Raw genomic sequence first — 24555 nt, forward strand, 5'->3', positions numbered from 1 at the left:
TGACTCGTGCTTGGATAGTTCCCAGGGACTTCAGGGAGCCTATTGGCATGAAGGTATGGTGGTGCCAGTAATGCCAGCATCACAGCTGAACTAAAGGGTAGTGACCAGCAAGGGCATGAGATGCCCAGAGCCACGGAGTGTCTGCAGAACCATGATGATGATCCTTTTAATAGGGGAATGAGAAGCCTCGCTCAGGAAGGCAGACAACCATGTATGGCTTCGAGACCAAGGTCCTTGAGAGGGTCCTTGAGCCCCTCACCCACAGGCCTGGGGCGCTGGCACCAGCCCCAGGAATCCACAGGACGGCTGGATGGTGGCATCACCTGCACTCACAGGCACAGTCACAGCTTGTCATCGGTCATCTCCAGGAATTGTGCACACACGTCCCGGACACACTCGCCCTTAGGACAGAACAGGAACTTGTAGCAGCTGCCATCTGCGAAGATAGCAGGGACTGCATTGGGCTCTGTTCCAAAGGCGCAGATGCACGGGGAGCCCGAAGGAACCTGACACTTGGAAAAGCTCCACTTGGAGCCGAAGTATTTTGCAAGGAGACTGGCTGATGCCAAACTAGACTGTTTATTCCCTTTTGGATCCTCAGCTGCAAAAGCGTGCACAGTGCCACGATCACTAGACACGCAGATGAGCAAAGCATCCTGACTAAAGTTGATGCATAGATGTTAGCTGCTTGAGGTCCTCTTCGTAGCTCCTGGATTAAATGCCCCCATGAAGTATCGAAATTCTTATTAGGGTCCCTTTTTCAGATGCAGTTGTAATCCTTGTTCCCTGTGGGTTGAGAGCAATACAGCCCAGGACACCCTTGTGTACGGGAATGTCCACTGGTGGCTTTTCGGTGCTGGCCAGGTCCACGAGCTGTACGTGGCCAGTGCGAGTGCCAGGGAAGGCAAGAAGGGAATTGTTACTGCTGGGACACAGGACACAGAGGCTTTTAGGGTTATAGCAGGTTTCAAAGATGTGCAACTCATGAGGACTGTGTGTGAATGTGAACGCCTTAATCATGGAGTCCGAAACCACCACAATTCCATCTCTCCGAAACTGTCAGGTTGACCTCTGTGGAAAATTCTATCTCGATGACTTCTTCAGATCATCCCAGATCATCACTTTGTTGGGAGGGTATTTTGGCTTTTTTTCCACCACCAACTAAAGCTGAATAGTTACAGCGAAATAACATTGCCACATGACCAACTCCTCCTTCTAAAAATTCTTGTTTCTCTTTTTTCTTTGAGTGGATGGGTGTTATAGACTCAGAATCCATTCTCCGTTCCACATGCAAAACACCCGTGGTCCTGAACTCGGGACCTTTGAAAGAGCAGTCACTGCTTCTGATTTCTGGGTCACCTCTCCATCCCCCGTCTGCCTGTCTTCTGTTTGCATTGCTTGCCTCAGGCTACTAGCTCCACGAGCTTCCTGGGTTTCTGGCTTTTTGAGACAAGAGTTTTGCTGGGTAGAGCAGGCTGGCTTTAACCTCACTATGTAGCTTAGGTTGACCTTGAGCTCACAGTTTTTGTCACTCTGTCTGCTGAGTGCTGGGGATTATGGGAACGCACCACCATCCTGAGCTTCGGCTTTTGCTGGGGTTGAAGTCCTCATTCCTGTTCTCACGTGGTCCAGAACGGCTAATCAGACTTGCAAGTGTTAGGATTTTTGAGCAGAGTTTCTCTGTGTAGCCCTGGCTGTCCTGGAACTCTCTGTAGACCAGGCTGGCCTCAAACTCAGAGATCTGCCTGCCTCTGCCTCCTGAGTGCTGGGATTAAAGGTGTGCACCATTATCACCAGTTTAAGACTTGCGAGTTTTATGGTCATGGAAGAGATGGGCGAGGACAGGGACCACTAGGTTTGCAGCAGTGGCCATCCATACCTAACTGTATTGTGCTCTTACCAATCCTGTGATTTCAGTGGCTACGGAATCAGCTGTCATGAGATCAGTTGTTCCACAGAATAACAAGAACAATTGCCTATACATGCATGAGTTCTCATGCAACGAGCTGGTCATGCTGGCCCGCAGCATGCCTCAGTGCACCAGGATGCTCTCATTTGTGAGAGTCCCAATTCTGCCATGACTCCCAGGGGCTGCAGGTTGGGTGGAACACAGCTCTTACACAGGAGGCAGGGCTGCTGTAGGGAGAGAAGAAAGAAAGGACTCAGGGAAAGGCTGTTCTAACCTGTGCTGCCAGCTGCTTTCCACGGGTACTCCTTCAGCCTTCCAACCTGGCTAAAACCAAGCCATTGGCAAGCCTGCTACCCACTAGTCCAGGGTTCGAGGAACCAGTGTGGGAAGGAATGGGGTGGCCATTTACCATGGCTCATTCTATTAATTTGTCCCTCCACTTTTAGAAGGTCCTCACATCCTCCCCAGACTGTGCCCATCCCTGCCCCAACTGGGGCCTCTCTGCTGGTCCAGCTGCATAGCTTTCAATTAGGTCACAGGGACAGAGGCTTAGGAGGCCTGTTCTCCAGCTACACAGAGGGAGTCATTCTTCTCCTGACCCACCCACGCTTCTTGGTCCATTTCTTCTTTATAAGATTTACTTATTTATTATATATAAGTACACTGTAGCTGTCTTCAGACACACAGAAGAGGGCATCAGATCTCATTACAGATGGCTTTGCTGGGAATCGAACTCAGGACCTCTGGGAGAGTAGTCAGTGCTCTTAACCGCTGAGCCATCTCTCCAGCCCCCTTCTTGGTCCATTTCTTTCGGCTATAAAACTCTCCAGAGCAGCATGATGCCTTTGGTTGCATTCTCTCCTTGACTTTTTGAGGTTGCACATGCACCTCAGACTTCCCCGTGTTTTGTCTGTGTGCGTGCCTGTCACGCCCCTTCCCCATTCTGCAGTCACCCTGGTGTCTGTCAGCTCTTTCTGCAATCTCATGCTTGCACATTTGTTCCCTGACAATCGATTTGAGCTCAGTCTCCTCTCAGATGTGAATCTGAAACCTGCTCTGGTGGTACACGGCTGTGATCCAAGCTACGCCTGAGGCAGACGTAGGGGAATCACACATTGGAGGCCAACCTGGGCCCTTAAGTTAGACCTTGTTTCAAAATTAAAGGAAAAATCATACTGGGGAGGTGGCTCAGTGGTCGAGAGCCCCGATTGCTTTTTTAGAGGACCCCATTTGGTTCCTAGCACCCTAAGCTAAGAACGGGGTGTAACTTCAGTTCCGAAGGATCCCACGCCCTCTTCTGGCCTCTGTGGGCACAGCACACACAGCGGAAGGACAGCGCCACACCTGCCAGGGAAGGGGGGGGGAAGTGTTGTCATGGGAACTCAAGAACTGGGGCTGAACCCTGGAGAATCCATTCTCCACCATATGACCCAGCAGCAGCAAGGAGTGAAGGCGGAGGTACCCAGTCTCATCTAGTGCACCTCAGTGGACGAGCAGCAGTGAGTCACAGGACAGAGGAGAGACAGTCTACAGGGGTCGGTCTTTGGGGATCCGTGCCTGCTTGGATGTGGTGAAGAGGAATGACCAGCAGGGGAACACACAGAATAGGAGGTACTAGGTGTTGAAGGGTACATAGACGAATGAGGATGTCTGCCTTCTGGAAGCTTCTAGGTTCCTAAGGGTAGGCTGGCCACACAACTACTTGCAGTTCCAGAAAGAATGGAGTGTTGTGTCTCTGTTATTGTCCAATGGAAAATGTTTCCACAGATCCTGAGGTATCCCTGGTGATTTCCACCTCCCAATCTCTTGTCTGTGTACAGTCTTCTCCCCTGGGGTGTGACTTTAGCCTATGACTTGATTCCATAGAAACCACAGAATGTGACAGAGGTGACGGTATGTATGTCACTGTCTTGAGAGGCCAGTTTGTATAAGACTCCAGTTAGCCCATTGAAGGAGACTCTCCTTACTGCTTTGATAGAATACAAGGCATGCTATGCTCTGGAACAATGCTGTGGGCAGATAATAGAAAACACACACATCACACACATACACACACACCACACATATATACACATATACCACACACATACCATATATGCCACAAACACATCACACATACACACATACCACACACACACACACACCATACCACACCATACGCACACCACATATACACCCTCCCCACACACATACCACATATATACACATACCACACACACTACATACCACACACACACCACATCACATACATACTCCACACACCATACATACTCCACACATACACACACCACACACACCACACACAAGCACACACCATAATACTACATACATATCACATACACACCATACACACAGCACACACATAAATACACAGATACCACACACACACTACACACACACCACACATGCACACATTCACACCACACACACACACACACACACACATCATACATACTCCACACCACACACACACCACACAAGCACATACTATACATACTACATATATACTACATACACACCAAACACACACCACACACATAGACACACAAACACACAGATACCACACACACTACACACATACCACACACACACACACACCACACACACACACACACACACACACACACACAAACACACAGATACCACACACACTACACACATACCACACACACACACACACCACACACACACACACACACACACACACACACACACTCAACCTGCGACTGTCCTCAGACAATTTCTAGCAAGGAACTAAAGGAGTTAGAGCACCAGTCACACAGCAATGAGGGAGGGAATTCTGCCCCAGCTCTGAAGAGTTGGAGCCTGACCTGCAGTCAAGCATCCAGAGGGAAGGAAGCAGAGCCGCTGGCTCCCCAACAGCGGCATGAGAGACCCTGGGTGCAGAAACAGTGGGCTAATGAGTGTGTGGGTTTAAGCTACTGCATTGTGATGATTTATTCTGCAGTGTAAAGCTCTCGTATAGCACATAAAAGACAGTGGTGCTGAGAGGGAGATGAATTCCACTAGGATATGGGCACAGTCCCTCTACTGTAGAACACAGTCAAAGCTGGGGACCCTCTCTGTGTGTACCTTAAAGCAGATGTAAAACAGACATGATTGGTTTCTTCTCCAGAAGATAACTATCCCTGGGGTTATGTGAACAACACATATTCCTTATGAATCACTATAGAGAACACAGGATTTTTATATATTTTATTACATTTTTATGTGTGTGTGCTTGTGCACAAGTGTGTGCACCACCAATAAGCAAACAGAATGACTGAGGTACAACTGGTTATACCTGTCACATATTCTGCTCATATGCTAGGAACAGGAATCGGGGCCAGGCCATTACAACAACGCCCACCCTGGTGACTCTCTTCTGCAAGCAAGGTTTAGCCTCCTCAAGACCCACAACCTTTCCAGCGTCACCAACTGGGGACACATGAGCCTTCAGTGTATTCACATGCTAATTATCACAGCAATGTAGCATACCGGAAGGTAGGTCAGAGAAGCATCTTCAGCAGCCGGTGTAGTTCCTTTTGGGACTATGAGCCAGACACAGAGACGCTTCTAGCTCAGGCCCAGCTTGGCTTTGGCACACCCTATGGTTGAAGACTGCCTTCAGCAGTAGGGATCTGCCATCTTATTCTGGAGATGCAGCCCACAGCGTGGCAGGCCTTTATGGGATGTTGACTCCCAGAGACCCTCTCTTCAAAAACCCCTAGGGTGGCAACCTACCCCTGGCACTGAGATATTGAACCAACAACCTTATGGTGGTGTCGTGTTTACACCAAAGCCGAGATCTGTTGTTCAAAGTCTTTTCATTGCTGGCGTCACAAGATGCTATTACACGTTTTTTTTTTTTTTTTTTTTTTTTTTTTTTTTTTTTTTTTTCTGTGCACAAAATGATACATTTATTGAAAGAGTATTTTTTTTTTTAATACAAAAGAAAGCTCTGTACAGAGGATGTGACCATGTCCACTACTCCTGGGTCAACACCCCAGGAGAAGTATAAACCACGGATATACCCGCACACGCTCCACATTCACACATATTCACTCAGACACAAGCACACACACACCCCCAGAGCCACTTAGGAAGGGAAACACCAAGGGTTGCTGCACATAGAAATGCCACCTCAGTCCTGACAAACAGGTTCTCCCAAGGCCACAATCACACAGCACACGTTGTGGTAAGCACTTCGCCTCATTCACTCACCCGGCTCTCTTTTTCCTATTACACGTTTTTAAGAAGCGGAAGGGTTTGCCATTATAAACTCCTTTCAGAGTGGGCAGGGTCTGCCCTGCTGTCTCATCTGAGCCAGGAAAGTGCCCACTGGGTTTGAGATTCAGCAGCTGCAGGTGTGTGGGTGATACCTGAGCGGTTTTGTTCCTTGAAACCCTAACACTGGGTGATGGCTCTCACAGATGCTTCATCCTTCAAGCTCCCGGAGTAACTCTGGAGCAGCCCAAGGCTCTCCTCTCCTTCAGCAATTTCTTGCTACTTATGTAACCACCGGGAGGGGGCTGGTGAATCTTGTTTCATGATCCTCTTTCTTTCTCTCCAGGAGGGAATGCTTTAATCCAGGAGAATAGAATACACTGTTTGGGTTCTTTCCAGCTCCTGGTGATAAGTCTTAGGAGCCCCCAAACTCTGAACCTTTACAGCAGTTCTAATGATCGAATCTCTCACTGATGGACAAGGGCAGTGTACCCCTGGCCAGCTGCATACAGATGCCCAATCAGTGCAGTGTGGCCTCAGTCTGGGAAAGAACCCAGATCTATTTAACATATCATGCCTGTTCCACGTCTGAAGGCAAGAAACAGAGCATTGTGAATTCAGTCTATGCAAAGGGCACAGAGGTCATGGAATCAGAGCGGCCGCTGGCCAGCCACCCACCGGATCCTGTTAAGAAGGGATTAGCAGACTGCAAACTGGGCAAGAAAAATCCGCTCATCTTTTAATACCAGCCCTCTGGCATCCTTAGTTTGGATGTGAGTTACGATCTCCCTTTTCAGTCCGACTCCTTGGGCTGTCTTTGCTTAGGCTGGTGAATGGAGAGGTCAAGTTTCTGAAAGCCAAGCCATCCTTGTGCAGGAGACGTTAGAAAACAGGACCTATCTGTCCATCTAGGGCAACTGCCTTTCGTGAGCCTGGACCATGGGCAACGTCGTGGAGGGCAAGTCTGTGGAAGAGTTGAGCAGCACCGAATGTCATCAGTGGTACAAGAAATTCATGACCGAGTGCCCCTCTGGCCAGCTCACCCTCTACGAGTTCCGCCAGTTCTTTGGCCTCAAGAACCTGAGCCCTTCAGCCAGCCAGTATGTGGAACAGATGTTCGAGACCTTTGACTTCAACAAGGTGGGCAGGGGGTGGGAGGGATGGGAAGTTGTGATTCTTGGGGGGAATAGAGCAGCCAAGGGGTGAGGCAGAGCAAACAAGAGGAAAGAAGCGTCTTCCCCAACAGTTACTTCTGGTTCCCATTCTTTTGGGGGCTGAATCTTATTGTGGAGCTGGTTTTCAACCCATGGTGATCCCCCTGCCTCAGCTTCCTAGTTGTTAGGAAAACAAGTATAAGTTGCTATACCCGGCTTTAGCTACCGGGGAGCTTGAGCCGGTTGGTTTTTCCAGTGTCTTGTTCATTCGGAAGGTGGACGTTGAGATTTGCTCCCACATAAGCTCGTTAAGCATTTCAGCTTTAGGCCCTGGGGGTTCAGTAGTAGCTAAGACCCACTTCACAGGGGGAAACAGAGATCATAGGCTGAATGCGAGGTGTTCCCTGTGTACCCGCTATACAGCTCAGCAGCCTCCAATACAGGCATAAATGCCTCCAAGATGGCCGATAGGCACCCCAAGGTGCTGGTACCGGACGGGTGGGATGCTTGTGCAGAGACACCTAGATGTTCCTTGGATGTGAGGATGGAGTCAGAGGGAGGGAGGGAGGGAGAGAGACAGAGGCAGAGAGACTGACTTACTGAAGCTCATCTCTAAAGTTGCCATTCTAGAACAAGCGGGTATAAAGATGGTGGAGTCCAAACCCAACAGCTGCTTCCTCACCTTGAGCTCTGTGCTGATTCTCAGCTGGACTGGCTCCTGACCGGGACGTGGGGTCTATCAGTGATATGCAGATACGTGTTCATTGTGGGGGGGGGGGCGCCCCTCCCTTCAAAGACACCGCTGTGTTCAAAAACACCAGGATCCTTGTGTGGTTATTTAAAACTCACTAATACATGAGTTAAGAGGCCCAATCGGATTACGGGAGCTAAAGGACCAGCCCAAGGGCAGTGTCCCAGCTCCAAGGCCTCTTCCGAAGGGGAACTGGGCTGGAGAGCCCGAGATAGGGTGATAAGGCGAGGGAGTCACGAGGGTGGGCATGCCAACGTGCTCCAGGGAAGCAATGGTCCTTCCAGCCAGACTAGGAGGGATCCCAGCACCTACCCACAACACACTGGAACATCTTGTCTCCTGCTAAGGGAAGCCCTTGGGGTCAACCTGTCTGCGGGTAGATTCCTTTAAGTCACCCACAATGGAACGCCCCTGCCTTCACCTACCTTTGTCACTTGTCACACAATTTCTGGTCTGACTCCCCACACTGGGATGTGACCTTTGTGGGGACAAAGTCTTGTCTTGCTTATTTCTGTGTCTCCAGCTCCTAGGACAGTGCCTGGAACACAGTAGGTGCTTTGTAAGTATTATGTGAATAAGTGAATATATGAGAAACCCTGAGCTTTATGGCCAATATGGGTTTTATAATATACATTAATTATGCAATAATTATCCTGAAGGCCTGGTAGTGCATGCTTGTAATTTTAATACTTCAGTGGCTGAGGCAGGGGGATCATCACAGATTTAAGGCCAGCCTAGGCTGTATAATGTCTGTCACCATGCGCACACACAAACACGCATGTGTATACATGCTTGTGCTCATACACAGAGTTTGTATAATACCCGACGTGACTTCACACAGCAAGCTACTCAGTTACACTGTGGACCACAGTCTCTAGACCTCCTTCCTTAGTGCATCATCACACCCGGTTTATGCCGGGCTGTGGATCAAACCCAAGACATCACCCATGCTCAGCTATACCCTTAGCCCCTGCTTCTATTGTTGCAACAGAGTCTCACTGTATGGTTCAAGGCTGGCCTTGAACTGTGTCTGATCCTCCTAGCTCTGCCTCCTGGGGCCTGGTTTCACAGGTGTGTGCCACCATGCCTCCCTATCCAAGAGCCTAGGTTTACAAATAAAGTTTTATTAGACCATGCTATACTCTACCCAAGAACTGTAGGGCTGGGATGTAGCTCAGCGCTAGAATGCTTCCCTGCTATGCTCAAGGCCCTGACTTCTGTGGCTGTAGCTCAGTCAGCAGAGTCTTTGTGTAGCTTGCTGGGGACTCATTTCACCACATAAACTGGCTGAGATGGTGCACACCTGTAATCTTTACATCCTGGAGGTGGAAGCAGGAGAAATAGAAATTCAGAGTTATCCCGTCTACACAGGGAGTTCAAGACCAGCCAAGCCTAGAGACAGTGTTTAAAGAGAGCTTGGGTTCTATCCCCCAGTGTCAAAAACAGTATCACGGTTTTACTAGAAGGACAGTGGCTGTCAGTCTGCAGGGCTGAAACTCCGCTTCATCAGACTCCTTTAAAAAATGTAGTTATTCCAACGAGAGGATAGCTAGGGACCAGGGAGCTGCATCAGACACACAAAGAGGGGCAAGCCAGGTAGGCAAAGGGGCCTGTGCCCTGCTCCATGCTAGTCTCTGCAGGGCGTGGCTGAGCGGAGTCACAGCTCACACAGGTGCAAGTTGTCCTTCCGCCTGTGCATAAGCACCAGGGCAGAGTTTAGAAGACACTGTTTCTAGGCAAGGGTTTGCCATCCAGTTCACTGTCAGCCTGAATGAGAACGGAAAGGGTTAACGCTCAGCACAGGAAGTCCATGGAAAGTGCTGGAGTAAAAAGAGCAAGGGCAAGGGGGATGGCTGTGCCAGGAAAATGCTTGTCATGCAAGAGTGAGGACCTGGATTTGATCTCAGCACCCAGCGCTCAGCACTTTGGCCCTGGAGATAGGTGGGTCCCTGGGGCTCACTAGCCAGCCGATTAGCTGAATCAGTGCCTTCCAGGTTCCATGAGAGACCCTGTCCCCCCAAAATATAGAGAACGATAAGGAAGACACCCAACACATCAACCTCTGACCTCCAACAGTGCAGGCGTGAATGTACATGCACACACATACACCACACACACAATATACACATATAATACACACACCACACACATATACACATTACATACACATACATATATATACCATACACACATGACACACAGCACACATACACACACACACACACCACATACAAACCACACACATACACACACATCACACATACACACATCTCACACACACACACACACACACCATACACATACACCATGCACAGCATACATACACATACACACACATACATACACGAACATCACACGTACACACATACATACACGAACATCACACATACACACATCACACACATACCATACACATACACCACACACAGAATGCATACACACATATATACACACATATCACACACACACATCACACACATACTGTACACATACAACACACACAGCATACATACATGTACACACATACACACACATCACACATACACACATCACACACATACTGTACACATACAATACACACAGCATACATACATGTACACACATACACACACAGCTGTGCTATTACTGATGGGAACCCATTTCATATCTCACTTTTTTACATTGTTTTTGAGATGCGTGTCTGTGGTCTGACTAGTACTCACTATATAACCCAGTCTGACTTGAAACTCAGAACAATCCCCCTGCCTCAGACTTAAGAGTTCTTGGGATTACAAGTCCCAGGTTAGGTCCTTCCTAAGTGGGGCTTTGGTCTTTGGACTTCTTCACTGTTTCTTTATAGTCATTAAGAAATAACAGTAATATAACTCCTTGTTTAAAAAAGTGTTCAGCAATACAAGAAGAAAGAGTCAAAGTCAAGCCACAAGGCCTGGAGGCACACACTCTAATCCCAGCTTTCAGGAACCAGGAAGATCCTGAGTTGAAGGCCAGCCCGGCCTACAAAACAAGACCCTGCCTGGGCTGGAGAGATGGCTCAGAGGTTAGAGCACTGGCTGCTCTTCCAAAGGTCCTGAGTTCAAATCCCAACAACCACATGGTGGCTCACAACCATCTGTAATGGGATCTAATGCCCTCTTCTGGTGTGCAGGTGTACATGCAGGCAGAACTTTCTATATAATAAATACATAAATCTTTTAAAAAATTAAAATAAAAAGAGCCTGCCTATTTACTGTTTACTATGTATCAGGCCATTTTCCCACTTCTTCACGCCCAGGATTGCAACAATTTCATACTATGTATGAAGGTCACATGCTCCATTATGTCAACCCTCTTCAAGACTCAGTGGAGATGTCCTCTTCCCTTGAAGGGCCATTTGAACTCCTAGTGGAGTTAGATAATTCTATAATGGCCAGGTTTGGATACATTGTGATGGCTCAGGTGTGCCCCATAGTAACTTTGTATTGGTCATAGTGAGGTTGCTCAGTGGCTGGATGCTCTTACACACACACACACACACACACACACACACACACACACACCACATTTATACAGACACATACACATAAACAAAAATACATTTTTTTTTAAAAAAAGAAAGCAAACAAGAGAGAGCTGGGCATAGTGTGATTCTAGCACTTGGGAGGCAGAAGCAGGTGGATCTCTGAGTTTTAAGGCCAGTCTGGTCTACAGAGTTAGTTCCAGGACAGCCAGGGCTACGGAGAGAAACCTTGTCTCAAAATAAAACCAAATTCAAAAATCAAAACCAACCAACCAAACAAACAAAACAAAAGAAATCAAACATCAGGTAACGGGAGTCACTGCCTTGCTGGGCTCTGTCTGCGCTGGGTGTTCAAGCTGCACGGCCTCAGTTCACCACCAAAAGCCAGTGTCAGCCATCTTTAGATGAGTAAGTCGAGTGCTGTAGAAGGGACATGCTGAGTCCTTTGTCCCGTATCCTAGAATTCAGAGGACGATCGAGGAGGCAAGACCCGCTCTGCGAGCACTGCGCTTCTGTCAGGACAGGGCGCCTGTTCCACTGAGTTCTCAGTCTTTCTCCGCACACAATAAAGCTCGGTGGAGCTTAAAGCCAAGAGGAAAGAGCCTTTACATGGGTCCTTACTTGCTAGGCCAGCACCCCAAGAGCCCTCTGGAGTCAAGCTTCTGGCCCTGGCTCACATTTTTTCCTTCTTCCATCTGCTCAGGCTATGGGAATGGTCCCTGTCTGAGAATCATAGAGACGCAGTGGGGGTAGTTCTAACAGGTTTGATTGACAGCTTTGAGGAAGATGCGAGGCGGGTAATGTTGAAGTGTCCAGAAAGACAGATAATTATGGTACAAAGGGACTGAGCACCGCAGACCAGACTGGTTTCTGCTCCCTTCTGCTTAGCATCGGAGGGTTTATGGCTTCAGTAGTGAGGGGTGAGGAGTGAGGGTGGGTGAAGAATTGGAAAGGGGCCTTGGGTGGGGGGGTGCTGGGGAGGTGGTTCAGTCTGAAGAGGGTGGGGCTCTGAGTAGGGTGGGCGGAGCCTTGGTGTGCTTACCCCACCTCACCCCTCTCCCTTTGCCTAGGATGGCTATATTGACTTCATGGAGTATGTGGCTGCCCTCAGCCTGGTCCTCAAGGGCAAGGTGGAACAGAAGTTGCGCTGGTATTTCAAGCTCTACGACGTTGACGGCAATGGATGCATAGACAGGGATGAGCTTCTCACTATCATCCGGGTAACTCCAGGTGCAGAGCGATGCATGGGGGCGTGGCTAAGAGTGGGTGCCCGGGCACACAGCCCCAGGATAGAAATTGCAGCCCAGAATGGGGGTGGGATTTGGGACGGAGGGATGACAGCTCTAACTCATTAACTGTATAGTCTGGGCTATGTCACTATTCCTTGGGACTCAGTTTCTTCATTTAATACTAAGGCTCCACTGTGTGTGTGTGTGTGTGTGTGTGTGTGTGCATGTGTGAGACCACAAAAGTATATCAAGAGTCTTGCTCCTTCTTTTTGAGGCAGGGTCTTTCACCAGCCGGTCTCCCCCTCGACTCCCTCAACTGGGGTTACAGGGGCAGGACCACTCCTGGCTTTTTACCTGCGCAGCAAATACTTTTACCACTATCTCCTTGAGATGTTGTCTCACTATAGACAAGGCAGGCCTGGAACTCGCCGAGACCTGCCTGCCTCTGCCTCTGCCTACTGAAGGGCATTGATCAAAGGCTTGAGCTACCACGACATTAACTTAGACTGGCTCACTACTGCTTGGCCCACGCTGACCTCGGATTTGAGGCAATCCTACCTCGGTGTCCCAAATGCATACGGCCTAACCTTGATCTCCACTCTGAACCACTCCTGGGTTCTGACAAGCTCCCTCTGCTCCCACCCTCACCACTGGGAAGGATCTCCTCACTTTTGCCTGCTTGTTTCCTCAGGCCATCCGAACCATTAATCCCTGGAGCGACTCGTCCATGAGCGCTGAAGAATTCACAGATACCGTGTTCGCCAAGATCGACGTCAACGGGGATGGTGAGGGGACCAAGGAGGGGCTCCCCAGGGGAGGGGTAGCAGAGGAGGACGACACAGGGCCTTCTGCTGGTTGCCTCTTTACCTGCCTCTGCTCTGGATTTTGGGGATCCCTGCACCAGACTTTGGGTTCTGGACCCTTTACCACTGCCCCAGCGCCGGCTGTCCCTGTCCCTGTTTTTTTGCATCCTGCTCTGAGCCCTGGACTCCTGAGACTTCATTCTGCGAATCCCTTTCTCTCCATCCCAGGGGAACTGTCTCTGGAGGAGTTCATGGAAGGCGTCCAGAAGGACCGGATTCTCTTGGACACGCTGACCCGAAGCCTGGACTTGACCCGCATTGTGCGCAGACTTCAGAACGGGGAACAGGAGGAGGCAGGCGCTGGCGAGCTGGCAGCTGAGGCTGCCGGTTGAATCTCATCCTGTGGCTTCTGCATTCTGAGGACTGGCTCCATTCGGTGCCTGATGTGGTTGTTATGTTCTTGTCTTAACATTACATAGAACTCTTAACATTACATAGAACCTCCTGAATTCAGAGTTTCAGCCTTTTTCTTTGGATATATATATACACACACACACATACACATGTATACATGTATACACACACACACACACACACACACATATATATATATATATATATATATATATATATATATATATATATATATATATATATATATATACATACACACACACACACACACGGTGTGGAGCGGAGAAACAATGGCAGTTGAGAGCCCAGCAAGCACAGAGAAGGGTGGTCCTCAATTCCTCTAGGGAACTCGGAGGATGCTGATGCTCTCTGCTGGTCCCTCTCTGGCCTCTCCCATCTTCTTGCCCAGATCGCTACCTCTCTTCCTCAGGCTGCAACCTTATGACCCTGGGGATGTGGAAACCCTGAGAGAGTCCCTGGTCTTTTGATGGAACCCTGGCATCTGCTGTCATAGTCTTGGGCAGTCACACTCTGCCCTGACCCTGGAGTCTGTTTTTGTGGCTTCAGGTGAAGAGCAAACATCTACTGATCACCTTGTGTGTTAGTGTTAGATGATACTCCAGCCTGCCTCATGTACCTCCATGATTTGGATATATTCATATTTTCCATGGGCCATTTTCATATAAGTGATTTCTTAATGGAACCTTATAGCACATCCTATAAATTACAAAACTCCAAAAGGCCGAGAGACGGCTCAGTGGTAAGGACACTGGCTGTGCTAGCAGAGGGCTTAGGCTTGATTCCCAGCAGTCATACAGTAGCCCACAAACATCTGTAACTCCAGTGCCACAGGATCAGCCTCTGTGGGCAGTGCACACACATGGTGCATAGACATATGCAGGCAAAACACCTGTGTATGTGTAAAGTAAAAATAAACAAAACAAAAAAGCCCTTCAAGTTCATGCTGGGGACAGTGGTGTACATATGTTATTCCAGCACCCAGGGAGCTAGGAGCAGTGGTGAATGCCTGTGATAACAGCACTCAGGGAGCTGAGGCAGGAGGATTACCATGGGTTTCAAGCTGACTTGGGCTTCCGAAACTATCTCAATTATCCCACAAAATGAAAACAAACAGCCCTTCTCCCATGCACAAAATCCTGGGCATTTTGGCTCATACTTATAATCTCAGGGTCCTGGATCCTGAGGCATGAGTTCTGTCTAGCCTGGGCTATACAGTGATCTACAGGCTAGTTTGAGTGTGGGACCTTGCTCAAACAAGCAAACCAACTTTACCTCCAGAATGTTAAGTTAGTTGACTGTATTTTACCACGAAATCTATATCGAGTCAAGGTAGCATCAATAATCCATCAGGCTCCCGAGAGTATCACTAAGTGTGACACACTGGTCCTACTTCCTGTCCTCTGAGGCACCTACCCTAGCTGCACAGAAGGAAAGGGGCAGAGAAAGGCAGAGAGGTTCCCTGGTAGTCTAGCTTCTATATTGGGTGCATTAAAGATGTTTACATGACAACCTGGAAACTGTTTAGTTGACCAGCAGGAACTTAGGGAGTCTAACAGCTGTTGGAGGCAAAGTCTGGTTTGGAATTCAAATGTCAGTTTCCCCTCAGAGATGGAGAGACGTCTGCATCTTCAAGGAGGTGTATGGGCTTATGGCAGGCTCACACTAGAGATGGGGTGAGGAGAAGGAACTGGGGACCAGCACCAAGCGGAAGGGTGGAAGATCATGGAGGTAGCCTTCCCTTTTGTCATCCTTGGTGAGGACTCCCTGGGAGGAACTGGAGAGAGTCCTCCCCAGTTGGTGCTCAGGTAGGTGGGGTTGGTCTTTATGATCCTTCCCCATCCTTGCTTTCTTTGCAGACTGTGTTCTACCAGCCTCTGCCCCACCCTTACCCTCCAGTGGCCCCATTTCCTTTGAGAACACCTAAAGATTATTAGCAGCCCCCACATCTCCCAGTTCTTCCAGGAGCAGCCGTGGAACAGAGTAATGTCGTATCCCTACAACGCTAGTAAATGTTGAAAAATAGACTCAGCCCCACTGGGCTTCTTCAGACCCAGCAGCTGTTGCTTTGCCCCTTGCTTTCCCATACTGGGAGTGTCAGGAAGTCTGCACGTGTTGTGGGAAATACTAAAAAAAGATGCACCATTCCACGCTAGCGCAACCGCCCATCTGCCGGTTAGCTGTCACAAATCCCTGAAACCTGGTAAATTCAAAACTCTGGAGGCTTGTGATTTATCAGTCAGATTTATATCAGTAAATTCTCAACCCACAAAATGCCCAAAGAGCTCAGAGCCAATTGATATTGATATAAGCTGCCCACTTAGATTGGACTAATTGTCCTGTTATAATCCATCCCTAATATGATATTTATAGCTACCTGTGTCTATTTAAAGCCACACGGATCTGGGTCATTCTTCTCTTTCTCCATCTTCCTTCTCTTCGTACTCTCTGGCCTGCCTCTAAAATTCTCAGCCCCCCATTTTTTCACTGCCCAATGGCAGGCTCTTGTCTTATCTCCTGCCTGCCCTCACCTGCTATAGACGTCAACCCACACACACCAACCGAGAACAGGCTTGAGCGAAGGAGGCCAGGGGCCTCCTGCTACTTTGTAAACCTGAGGGACCGTGGAGGAGTCTTGGAGGGGAGTGTGGGCCCCTGCAGGGTCCCTGGGCTCTCAGAACATGGCGCTTTTCCGCCTCTGCTGAGTGATCCAGCCGCCAGGGCTGACATCCATCTGGAGCATCTTCATAACCCACTTATCACGACGGGCGCCTTCGACGAACTCAGTCAGAGACAGCTGGCCTGGGCGAGGGTGGGGGAGGCAGTCAGGAGGCGGAGGAGGGGCATATGGGGAGCTTGTCCTCTCCTACAAACTGGACTGTAGCCTTGGATTCTAAGTCTCTCTCTCTCTCTGTGTGTGTGTGTGTGTGTGTGTGTGTCTGTGTGTGTGTGTGTGTGTCTGTGTGTGTGTCTGTGTGTGTGTGTCTGTGTGTGTGTCTGTGTGTGTGTGTCTGTGTGTCTGTGTGTGTGTGTCTGTGTGTGTCTGTGTGTGTCTGTGCCCTCAAGCTCAAGCATACAAAAGAAAACCAAAGGACAGTTTCTGGTGACATTCCTCAGAGAACTACTTTCTTTTCTCCCTCCTCCCCCTCCTCCTCCTCTTTTTTAGATCACTGTGTAGCCTGACTGGCCTGAAACTCACTATGGAGATCAGGTTGGCTTTGAATTCACAGAGATCCTCCTTCCTCTGCCTCCCACACCTATTATTATTATTGTTAATTACGTGTGTGTGTGTGTGTGTGTGTGTGTGTGTGTGTGTGTGTACATGCTCACCACAACATGCAGGTTAGGGAACAACCTGCCATGGTTGATTCTCTCCTTCAATTATTTGAGTACCATGGATTTAATTCAGGCCATTAGGCTTGGTGACAAGTGCCTTTATCCACAGAACCATATCTCTGGTCCCTTTTTATCTTTAAATATATATATATATATATATATATATATTTGGATCTGAAGAGATGGCTCAAGGGTTAAAGGTTAAAGGTTAAAATGCTCTTGAAGAGGACTCAAGTTCGAATCCCGGTACCCACATGGTTGCTCCCAAGTATCTGTAACTCCAGTTTCAGGGGATCTGAGACTCTTTTCTGGCCTCTGTGGGCATGGCATACATATGTTACACAGACATACATGTAGGCAAAACGCCCATTGATATAAAACAAACTGAGAAAGGATTAGTTCTATTTGCATGTTCAGCCTTCACCAGCTGCTCTCAGAAGTGCTGTAACCCCCACAAACGTGCGCTCAGGTGATTTTTGGCTTCCTTGATATTCCCTGCCACCCTCCAGCCCGCTCACAGATGTGTATAGCAGGGGTGTGGGGGTTGGGGTGGGGGCGTTTGGGAGGCTGTTTCCTGACAGGCTTCATCTCTCTTACCATCTCCGTTCTCGTCCACCAGGAGGAAGATCCTGTCCACAACCTCCTCGGGCGTGAGCAGCTGGCCCTGCTGTTCCAGGTCCTGCTCTACTCGGCAGGCTTTCTTCAGCTTGTAAATGGCCTGCCAGAGAGACAGAGCTAGGTTCCTGTGTCCTTTAGTGCCACACCCAGCACTGACCTTCAGGCTGAGCATCTTCGTGACACAGAACCCGGATGTCCAGGTCTATGTGACTAGCTAGAGCCATCTGGGAAGGGGGACCCTCAGTTGAGAAAATGCTTCTAGTAGGCAAGTTATTTGGCATTTGGGCATTTTCCTGACTAATGATGGATGAGGGAGGGCCCAGTTCACCTAGTGGAATCAAAGGGCTTTAGAATGAGACTCTTCACTAATGAATGAATTACAAAAGTTAGAGGAGGAGTTAGAGAAATGATTCAATGGTTAAGAACACTGGCTGCTCTCCCAGAGGACCTGGGCTGGATTGTTAGCACCCACATGGTGGCTCAAAGCTCCAACTCTCCAGTTCTAGGAGATCTGACCCCTCCTCTGGTTCCCGAGGGCATAGCACACTCATGGTGCCATACCGTCTGTTCAGGAAAACCATCGATACACACAACACAGTAAAATATAAATTGCTTAAAAAAATAAACCCACAAATTTAAACTACACCACCTTCCCCCCTCCATGAAAGGAGCCAGGGACCAATTCTGATTTTTCTTGGCTTGTCTTTTATGACAGCTGTTGGTGACTGTCAACTTGGTTGGACTGAGTGCTGCTTAGATGCTCAGTCAGTGCCATGAGGTGTTTCTGAGACAACCAGCTCAAACGGCTCTGGTGGAATGAACGGCTTAGCCCACTGATGAACATAAAACCTGAGTGGGCTGTGGAAGGTAGATCGTGAAAGCTTAGAAGATGGGGTCTCTCTAGGAGGGGGTCTTTGATGGGTGTGGCTTGGCTCAGCTACCTCCTGGCTGCCTCCTCATTACGTGCTCTGGTCACCATGGTGTTCTGCATTTGGTGATGGGTAAGAGAAGACAAGAGTGAAACCCAATGGGGCCAAAGCGGTCCTTCCCGACCTAAGCTCTTTCTTCACTGTGACAACAGGGAGACTTTGATTCACAACTGTTCTCTCGAACATCTGTTTTCCTCCTGTTTGTGACAGAGTCTCATTCTGCAGGCAAAGGCTGGCCTGCAGGTCCTCAGACAGGACATTCTGGACTTGACTGGTGAGCTACAAGATGGCAGGCACAAGCTGTCAATCACAGCCGGCTTTCCTTTCAGCCTTGCTGATTTCTTCTTGTTCTTTATTTCTTTGGGTTTAGTTCTGTAAGTGGCTTCTTAGATTACTAGTTTTTTTTTTTTTTTTAATTTTCCTTTCTTAAATCAATGCTTATTGTTGCTGTTGTTATTTTCTGTTTTGGTTTTGGTGTCTTGAGACAGGGTTTCTCTGTGTAAGATCTCTGGCTGTCCTGGTACTTGCTTTGTAGACCAGGCTGGCCTCAAACTCGGAGATCCCCCTGTCTCTACCTCTCCAGTGCTGTGATTAAAGGTGCTCTCACCATCTCACACAGAAAAATTTATTATTATTATTGTGTATGTGTGTAATAGTGTGCATGTTGGGCATGTATCTTGTATGTGCGAGCATATGTGTACCATGGTGGGCATAAGTAGGTCTGAAGCAACTCCCAGGAGTCTGTTCTCTTCCTCTACCGTATGGATCACAGGGCCTGAACTTAAGATGTCAGGTTTGGTGGCAAACTCCTGTACCAGCTGATTGGTTCCCAAGTCAGTGCCAAGCGGCTCCCTGTTGAGCAGGGCACCTTTCGGCAGAACCTCAGGAGTCGGATGGGATGGGTGCCAGCCCACAGACAGACACTGACCTCCACAATGTCCAGTAGCTCCAGGCGGTCGATGCAGCCATTGCCGTCCTTGTCATAGATCTTGAAGGTCCACTTGAGCTTGTGTTCCAGGGAGCCCCTCAGCACGAGGTTCAGGGCTGCCACATACTCCAGGAAGTCAATGGTGTTGTCCTGCATAGAATGTGGATGCTGTGAGACCCCCTCAGACCCCCAGCATTACCTCCCCAGTATGCAGGCTGAACCTATTAAGTGTGTCCCCAGACCCATGTTCCCTTTTCCCTGCAATCCCAGAGGCCTGTGTCATTGGATATGCTGTTTCCTCCCCTAGGACCCTGCTCATCCCTGCCTCACCCTTCCAAGTACCCGAGATGGCAGGTCTATGCCACCAGGTCTGGAGAACTCTTCCTCCTCATTTGTCCAGAATTCTCTATTCTTCTAACATCCCCTCTCAATGTCATTCAGTTTCCACGATGACCCCCGTGCTTTGTGAGACTCATTCTGACATCACGTATTGGAGTAACACTCTCCCACCAGGGCACAGAAACCCTGGGACTGTTTTGGGGACAGCTCTGATTGGGGTTAATCGCTTCATGCATTGATCTAGCCTGACGTGGGTGGAGGCCCCCGTTTCGCTGCACAGGCCGGAGGCACCCGAGAGATCACCTGCACTGTCTCTCCCTGGCTGGGCTGCACTGTGTACTGACCCTGCAGCTGTCACAGGAGAAGTTCAAACTGTGCTAGAGGCCAAGTCCAGACAATACAGACAAAAAAGTTCAGTAAGCAAACCAAAAGAATTCTGACCAACAATGCCAGCTATCCCTTATATTTTTTGGAGGTGCGGAGAGTAGATTTATTTATTTAATTTGTTTTTACGTGTATAAAAGGTTCGTTTGCATATATATATCTGTATACTATGCGTGTGCCTGGTGCCCGTGGAGGTCAGAAGAGGGCACTGGATCACCTGGAACGGGGATTATGAATGAGCCACCGTGTTGTTGCCAGGACTCATGCCCGGGTTCTCTGAGTCTTGACCCATCTCTCCAGCCCCCATCTTTCTTTAAAACAAACAAACAAACAAACAAACAACCCCTCCTTTCCCAGGCTACTACTGTCAGGAAGGAAGAGCAGGGGCAGAGAGAGCAGAGGCAGGGGAATCTCAAGATTTAGGCCAGACATATAAGACCGAGTCTCAAAACAAACATGGGCCCGAGAGATGGCTCAGTGGTTAAGAGCATTTGCTCTTGCAGAGAACCTCAGTTCAATTCCCAGCACCTACAAGGCAGTTCACAACTATCTAAAATTTCAGTTTTAGGGGATTGGACACCTTCTTCTGACCCCAATGGGCACCAGGGGGTATTGTCACACCACTGTGTGATATATACACATATACATAAAATAAACCTAAAAATAGCATCGAAACTCCCAGGCTTCTAAGTAGGAACACTAGACCAAGAAGTAAGATGCCAGAATGGTGGAGAGGTGGCTCGGCAGTTAAGAGAACTGGCTGCTCTTTCAGAGGTCCTGAGTTCAATTCCCCACACCCACATGGCAGCTCACAAGTGTCTGTAGCTCCTGTTCCAGGGGATCTGACACCTTCAGACATATATACATGCAGGCAAGACACTGATATACATTTTTAAAAAAGAAGATGCTGGAGTGAGCATTTAGCCTTGTGCAAACCAGCTCCCTTTCTTGGATTGGATGTGTCTGTGCTAGCCTCACAGTAGGCATACTCTCCAGAGGACCACCACACAGCTGACGACCCCCCCCCCCCGTGAGGCTCCTACAGTCTTGAGGAGGAGGGGGTGGGCCTGGCAGCTTTGAAGTTGGCTGTGCCCTGTGTTTTGTGACTGGTCTCAGTGGATGGGCTTCCACCCACACTGCTGATCCCTCCCTCTGTTCTGACTTGGGACTAAGGGTGGCCTTAGACACCCAGTGGCATTCACGCTGAGTCAGAAGGGCACAAGTTCTTCTGCACCAAGGGGAACCGTCCTTACAGTCTCTTCAAGTTACCCATGTATTCCCTCAATTCAGAGAGCTGAATCAGGGGCATCAGGCATAGGGTTCCATGTATTTAATCTCAGCACTCAGGAGGCTGAGGCAGATGGAGCTCTGTGAGTTCAAGGCCAGCCTCGTCTATATGGAGAGTTCCAGGTTACCCAGAACTAGATAGTGAAATCCTGTCTCAAAAAAAAAAAAAAAAAAAAAAAAATCAACATAACACAATAGCATAAAAAGGACTTCAGGTCACTGTCCCAGATCACCTTTAAAAATGAGGTCCTTCCCTCCCCATATGTCTTTTTTGTTTTCTGTGTATAACTGTTTTTGCCTTCTCACATGCACACCATGGGTGTGTCTGGTACTGGTGGAGGTCAGCTCTGGATGCCCTGGAACTAGAGTTAGCTGGGAGCTGCCATGGGAGTGTCTTAACCACTGAGCCATGCCTTCAGCCCCTGATTTAAACACTTTTTTGAAGCAAAGCTCAAGTCTAAGATATTTTAGTACAGGTTTGATGCACTAATGCTAAGAGAGAAGCAAGCTCTTGGGAAGCAAATTCGAGATGCTGAGAACATGGGCCTGTGTGAAGCACAAGTTCCTTCCCCTCCACCCCCACCCCCCACCGCCCCCATCGACAGCTGGAGGCCGGGCTGGCTCCCCAGCTCAGCCGTTCAGGGCAGGCACTTCATTCTGTTCTCGGCGCCTTTGCTGGGCAGTTCACAACTACCTGTAAACTCGTCTCATGGGAACCACTGCCCTCTTGTAGTCTCTTCAGGCACTGCAGGCGTGTGCACACACCCGTATATAATTTAAAATCTTTGCAAACACTGACTGTAGTGGAGCTGTCCCTGTGATGAAAGAACAGACACAGGGGGAGTTTGGGGCGTCCTGGCCAGTCAGCTTGCCATAGTTGGTGAGCTCTAGGTAATGAGATGGTGTCACAGAAACAGGGTGGCTGTGTCCTAGGGACTGACACTTGAGGTCAGTTTCTGGTCTCCATATGCACTCAAGCTTACCCTCCATGCATGAACACGTGATTGAAAACACACACACACAATTATCATGTGTGCATTATGTAATTCAGTGTCTTGTAGCTGCTGGCGCCATTGGAGGGCTTAAAGAAACTCTGGGATTTGATTCATGAACTGCCCCATGACTTAAAGCAAGTGTGGAGAAGGCCCAGTAGTTAATTAAGAGTACTTACTGGTCTATCTGAGAACTGGTGTTTGGATCCCACCCACATTGGGCAGCTTGCAAATACATGTAACTAGTTCTAATGTATCTGATGCCCTCTTCTGGCCTCCACAGGTACTATCTACACACACATCTACACACACCAACACACACACACACATTTAATCTTAAAAAAAAAAAAGTTGAAAGTGCTTTTGCAAGTATCTCCCCCTGGTCATGCCGAAGGCCCCGCCAGCATTCACATGGGAATTGCTGAACAGCCTCCATCTGAAGGACCGGAGCAAGGTGCTCCTGACCTGTACTAAAAAAGCCGTGGGGCGTCTTACTCCCTTGTACTGAGAGCAACAGGGCTTCTGTGGGGTTTGTAAAAGCATGTCCTTTTGCTGCAGAGCCTTGGCCTAAAAAGCAGAGAAAGCCCAGACTGTGTGTTTGGCCCTCAGGAAGTTGTAGGGAGCCAATGGGAAGAAGGGACAAATGATGGGGGGAGGGTCAAGAGGGATGGAGAGAAAAGCAGCTGAGTGGACTGTGGTCCCACTTTGAGGGGTTCAGGGATGGAAAGGTCATTGTAGGGGTGGGTCACAGGTCCTCTCCTGCAGGGCTCCTCCCCTGCAGGCCTCCTTACCCCATTCTTGTCGAAGGCTCGGAACATGCCCTCCACATACTGGGTGGCCTCCTCATTGCCCGTGACCTTGAAGAAGCGCTTAAACTCGTGCATGAAGAGCGTCCCGCTGGGACACTCCACAACAAACTTCTTGTACCATTCCTGCAGCTCGGCCACGTCCATCTCCCCGGCGGCCTCCGCCTCCTCCCAGCTGAACTGCTGGCCCATTGCTTTTAGAATGTGAGGGAGTCCGGCCCAGTGCCTCCTCCAAATCCTCTGCTGACCCCAGACTCCTCTCTCCTCGGTCTGAGCTGCCTTTTCATTGTCTCAGGGAAACAGAACTTGATTGGTAGTGGAGGGACCTCTAGAAGGGGGCGGAGGCAGGAGGCCCAGCTCAGCTTAGCTGTGTAAAGACCATTAGGAGATTCCCTGGAAGATCTGACCTCCAGAGGGCTTAGCTTCCTCAGCCTCGCCCCTCCACAGGGCCAGTGAGAGGCAGCGGACTATGAGGGTAAGAGCCCTGGGGGGGGGTGTGTTCTTGGTCCTACCAGTGTCTGCAGCTTCCTTACAAACCCCGCCTGAATCTTGAGGTTTCCGTTTTCCAGTTTAAAGGACAGATGTTTCTCTCCAGCCCTGGAGCAATTGATCCCATTCCTTTCCAAGCACGACACGGGCCGGACCCGGAGTGCGGTCTAAAGCCTCTTCAAGGGTTCTCACATTAAAGGCCACATGAACTTGTTCTAGCAGCAGCTACACATTCATTAGGTTGACCAAGCAGACGTTTATCACATGCTGAATGAATTACATATTCATCGTTCATGACTATAATCCCAGCACAGGAGGACCAGGAGGGTCTAGGGTTCTAAACCACTGTGGGCTGCCCTATTGACACAGGAAGACGCCCCTTCCTCCTGCGTCAATAACAAAACCATCCAAACTATATATTTATGCTTTTAGATGTTATTTATTTT

At 49.0% G+C, this 24555-nt stretch overlaps 2 protein-coding genes and 1 pseudogene across 3 annotated transcripts; 1 reads left to right on the top strand and 2 right to left on the bottom strand.

Annotated features, from left to right (window-relative positions):
- Positions 1-341: 341 nt before the first annotated feature.
- On the bottom strand, positions 342-1939 carry LOC308421149 (WD repeat domain phosphoinositide-interacting protein 3-like; annotated as a pseudogene). Its single transcript has 2 exons — positions 1901-1939; positions 342-1307 (listed from the first exon to the last, which is right to left on the bottom strand). The product of its transcript is annotated as a WD repeat domain phosphoinositide-interacting protein 3-like (transcript).
- Positions 1940-7075: 5136 nt separating this feature from the next.
- Positions 7076-13961, top strand: LOC308420690 (guanylyl cyclase-activating protein 1; the record flags this gene model as incomplete). The annotated part of the gene is made up of 4 exons (XM_080916840.1): positions 7076-7276; positions 12608-12757; positions 13458-13551; positions 13798-13961. The coding sequence occupies 4 exons, from the start codon at positions 7076-7078 to the stop codon at positions 13959-13961; spliced, it is 609 nt and encodes a 202-aa protein (XP_080772966.1).
- Positions 13962-16675: 2714 nt separating this feature from the next.
- GUCA1B (guanylate cyclase activator 1B) lies at positions 16676-23812 on the bottom strand (the record flags this gene model as incomplete). Its single annotated transcript, XM_080917279.1, has 4 exons — positions 16676-16803; positions 17935-18055; positions 19813-19962; positions 23606-23812. 4 exons carry the CDS (start codon positions 23810-23812, stop codon positions 16676-16678), a joined length of 606 nt encoding a protein of 201 aa, XP_080773405.1.
- Positions 23813-24555: the final 743 nt, after the last annotated feature.

This window comes from Micromys minutus (genome assembly GCF_963924665.1).
Source record: "Micromys minutus genome assembly, chromosome: 5".
NCBI lineage: Eukaryota > Metazoa > Chordata > Mammalia > Rodentia > Muridae > Micromys > Micromys minutus.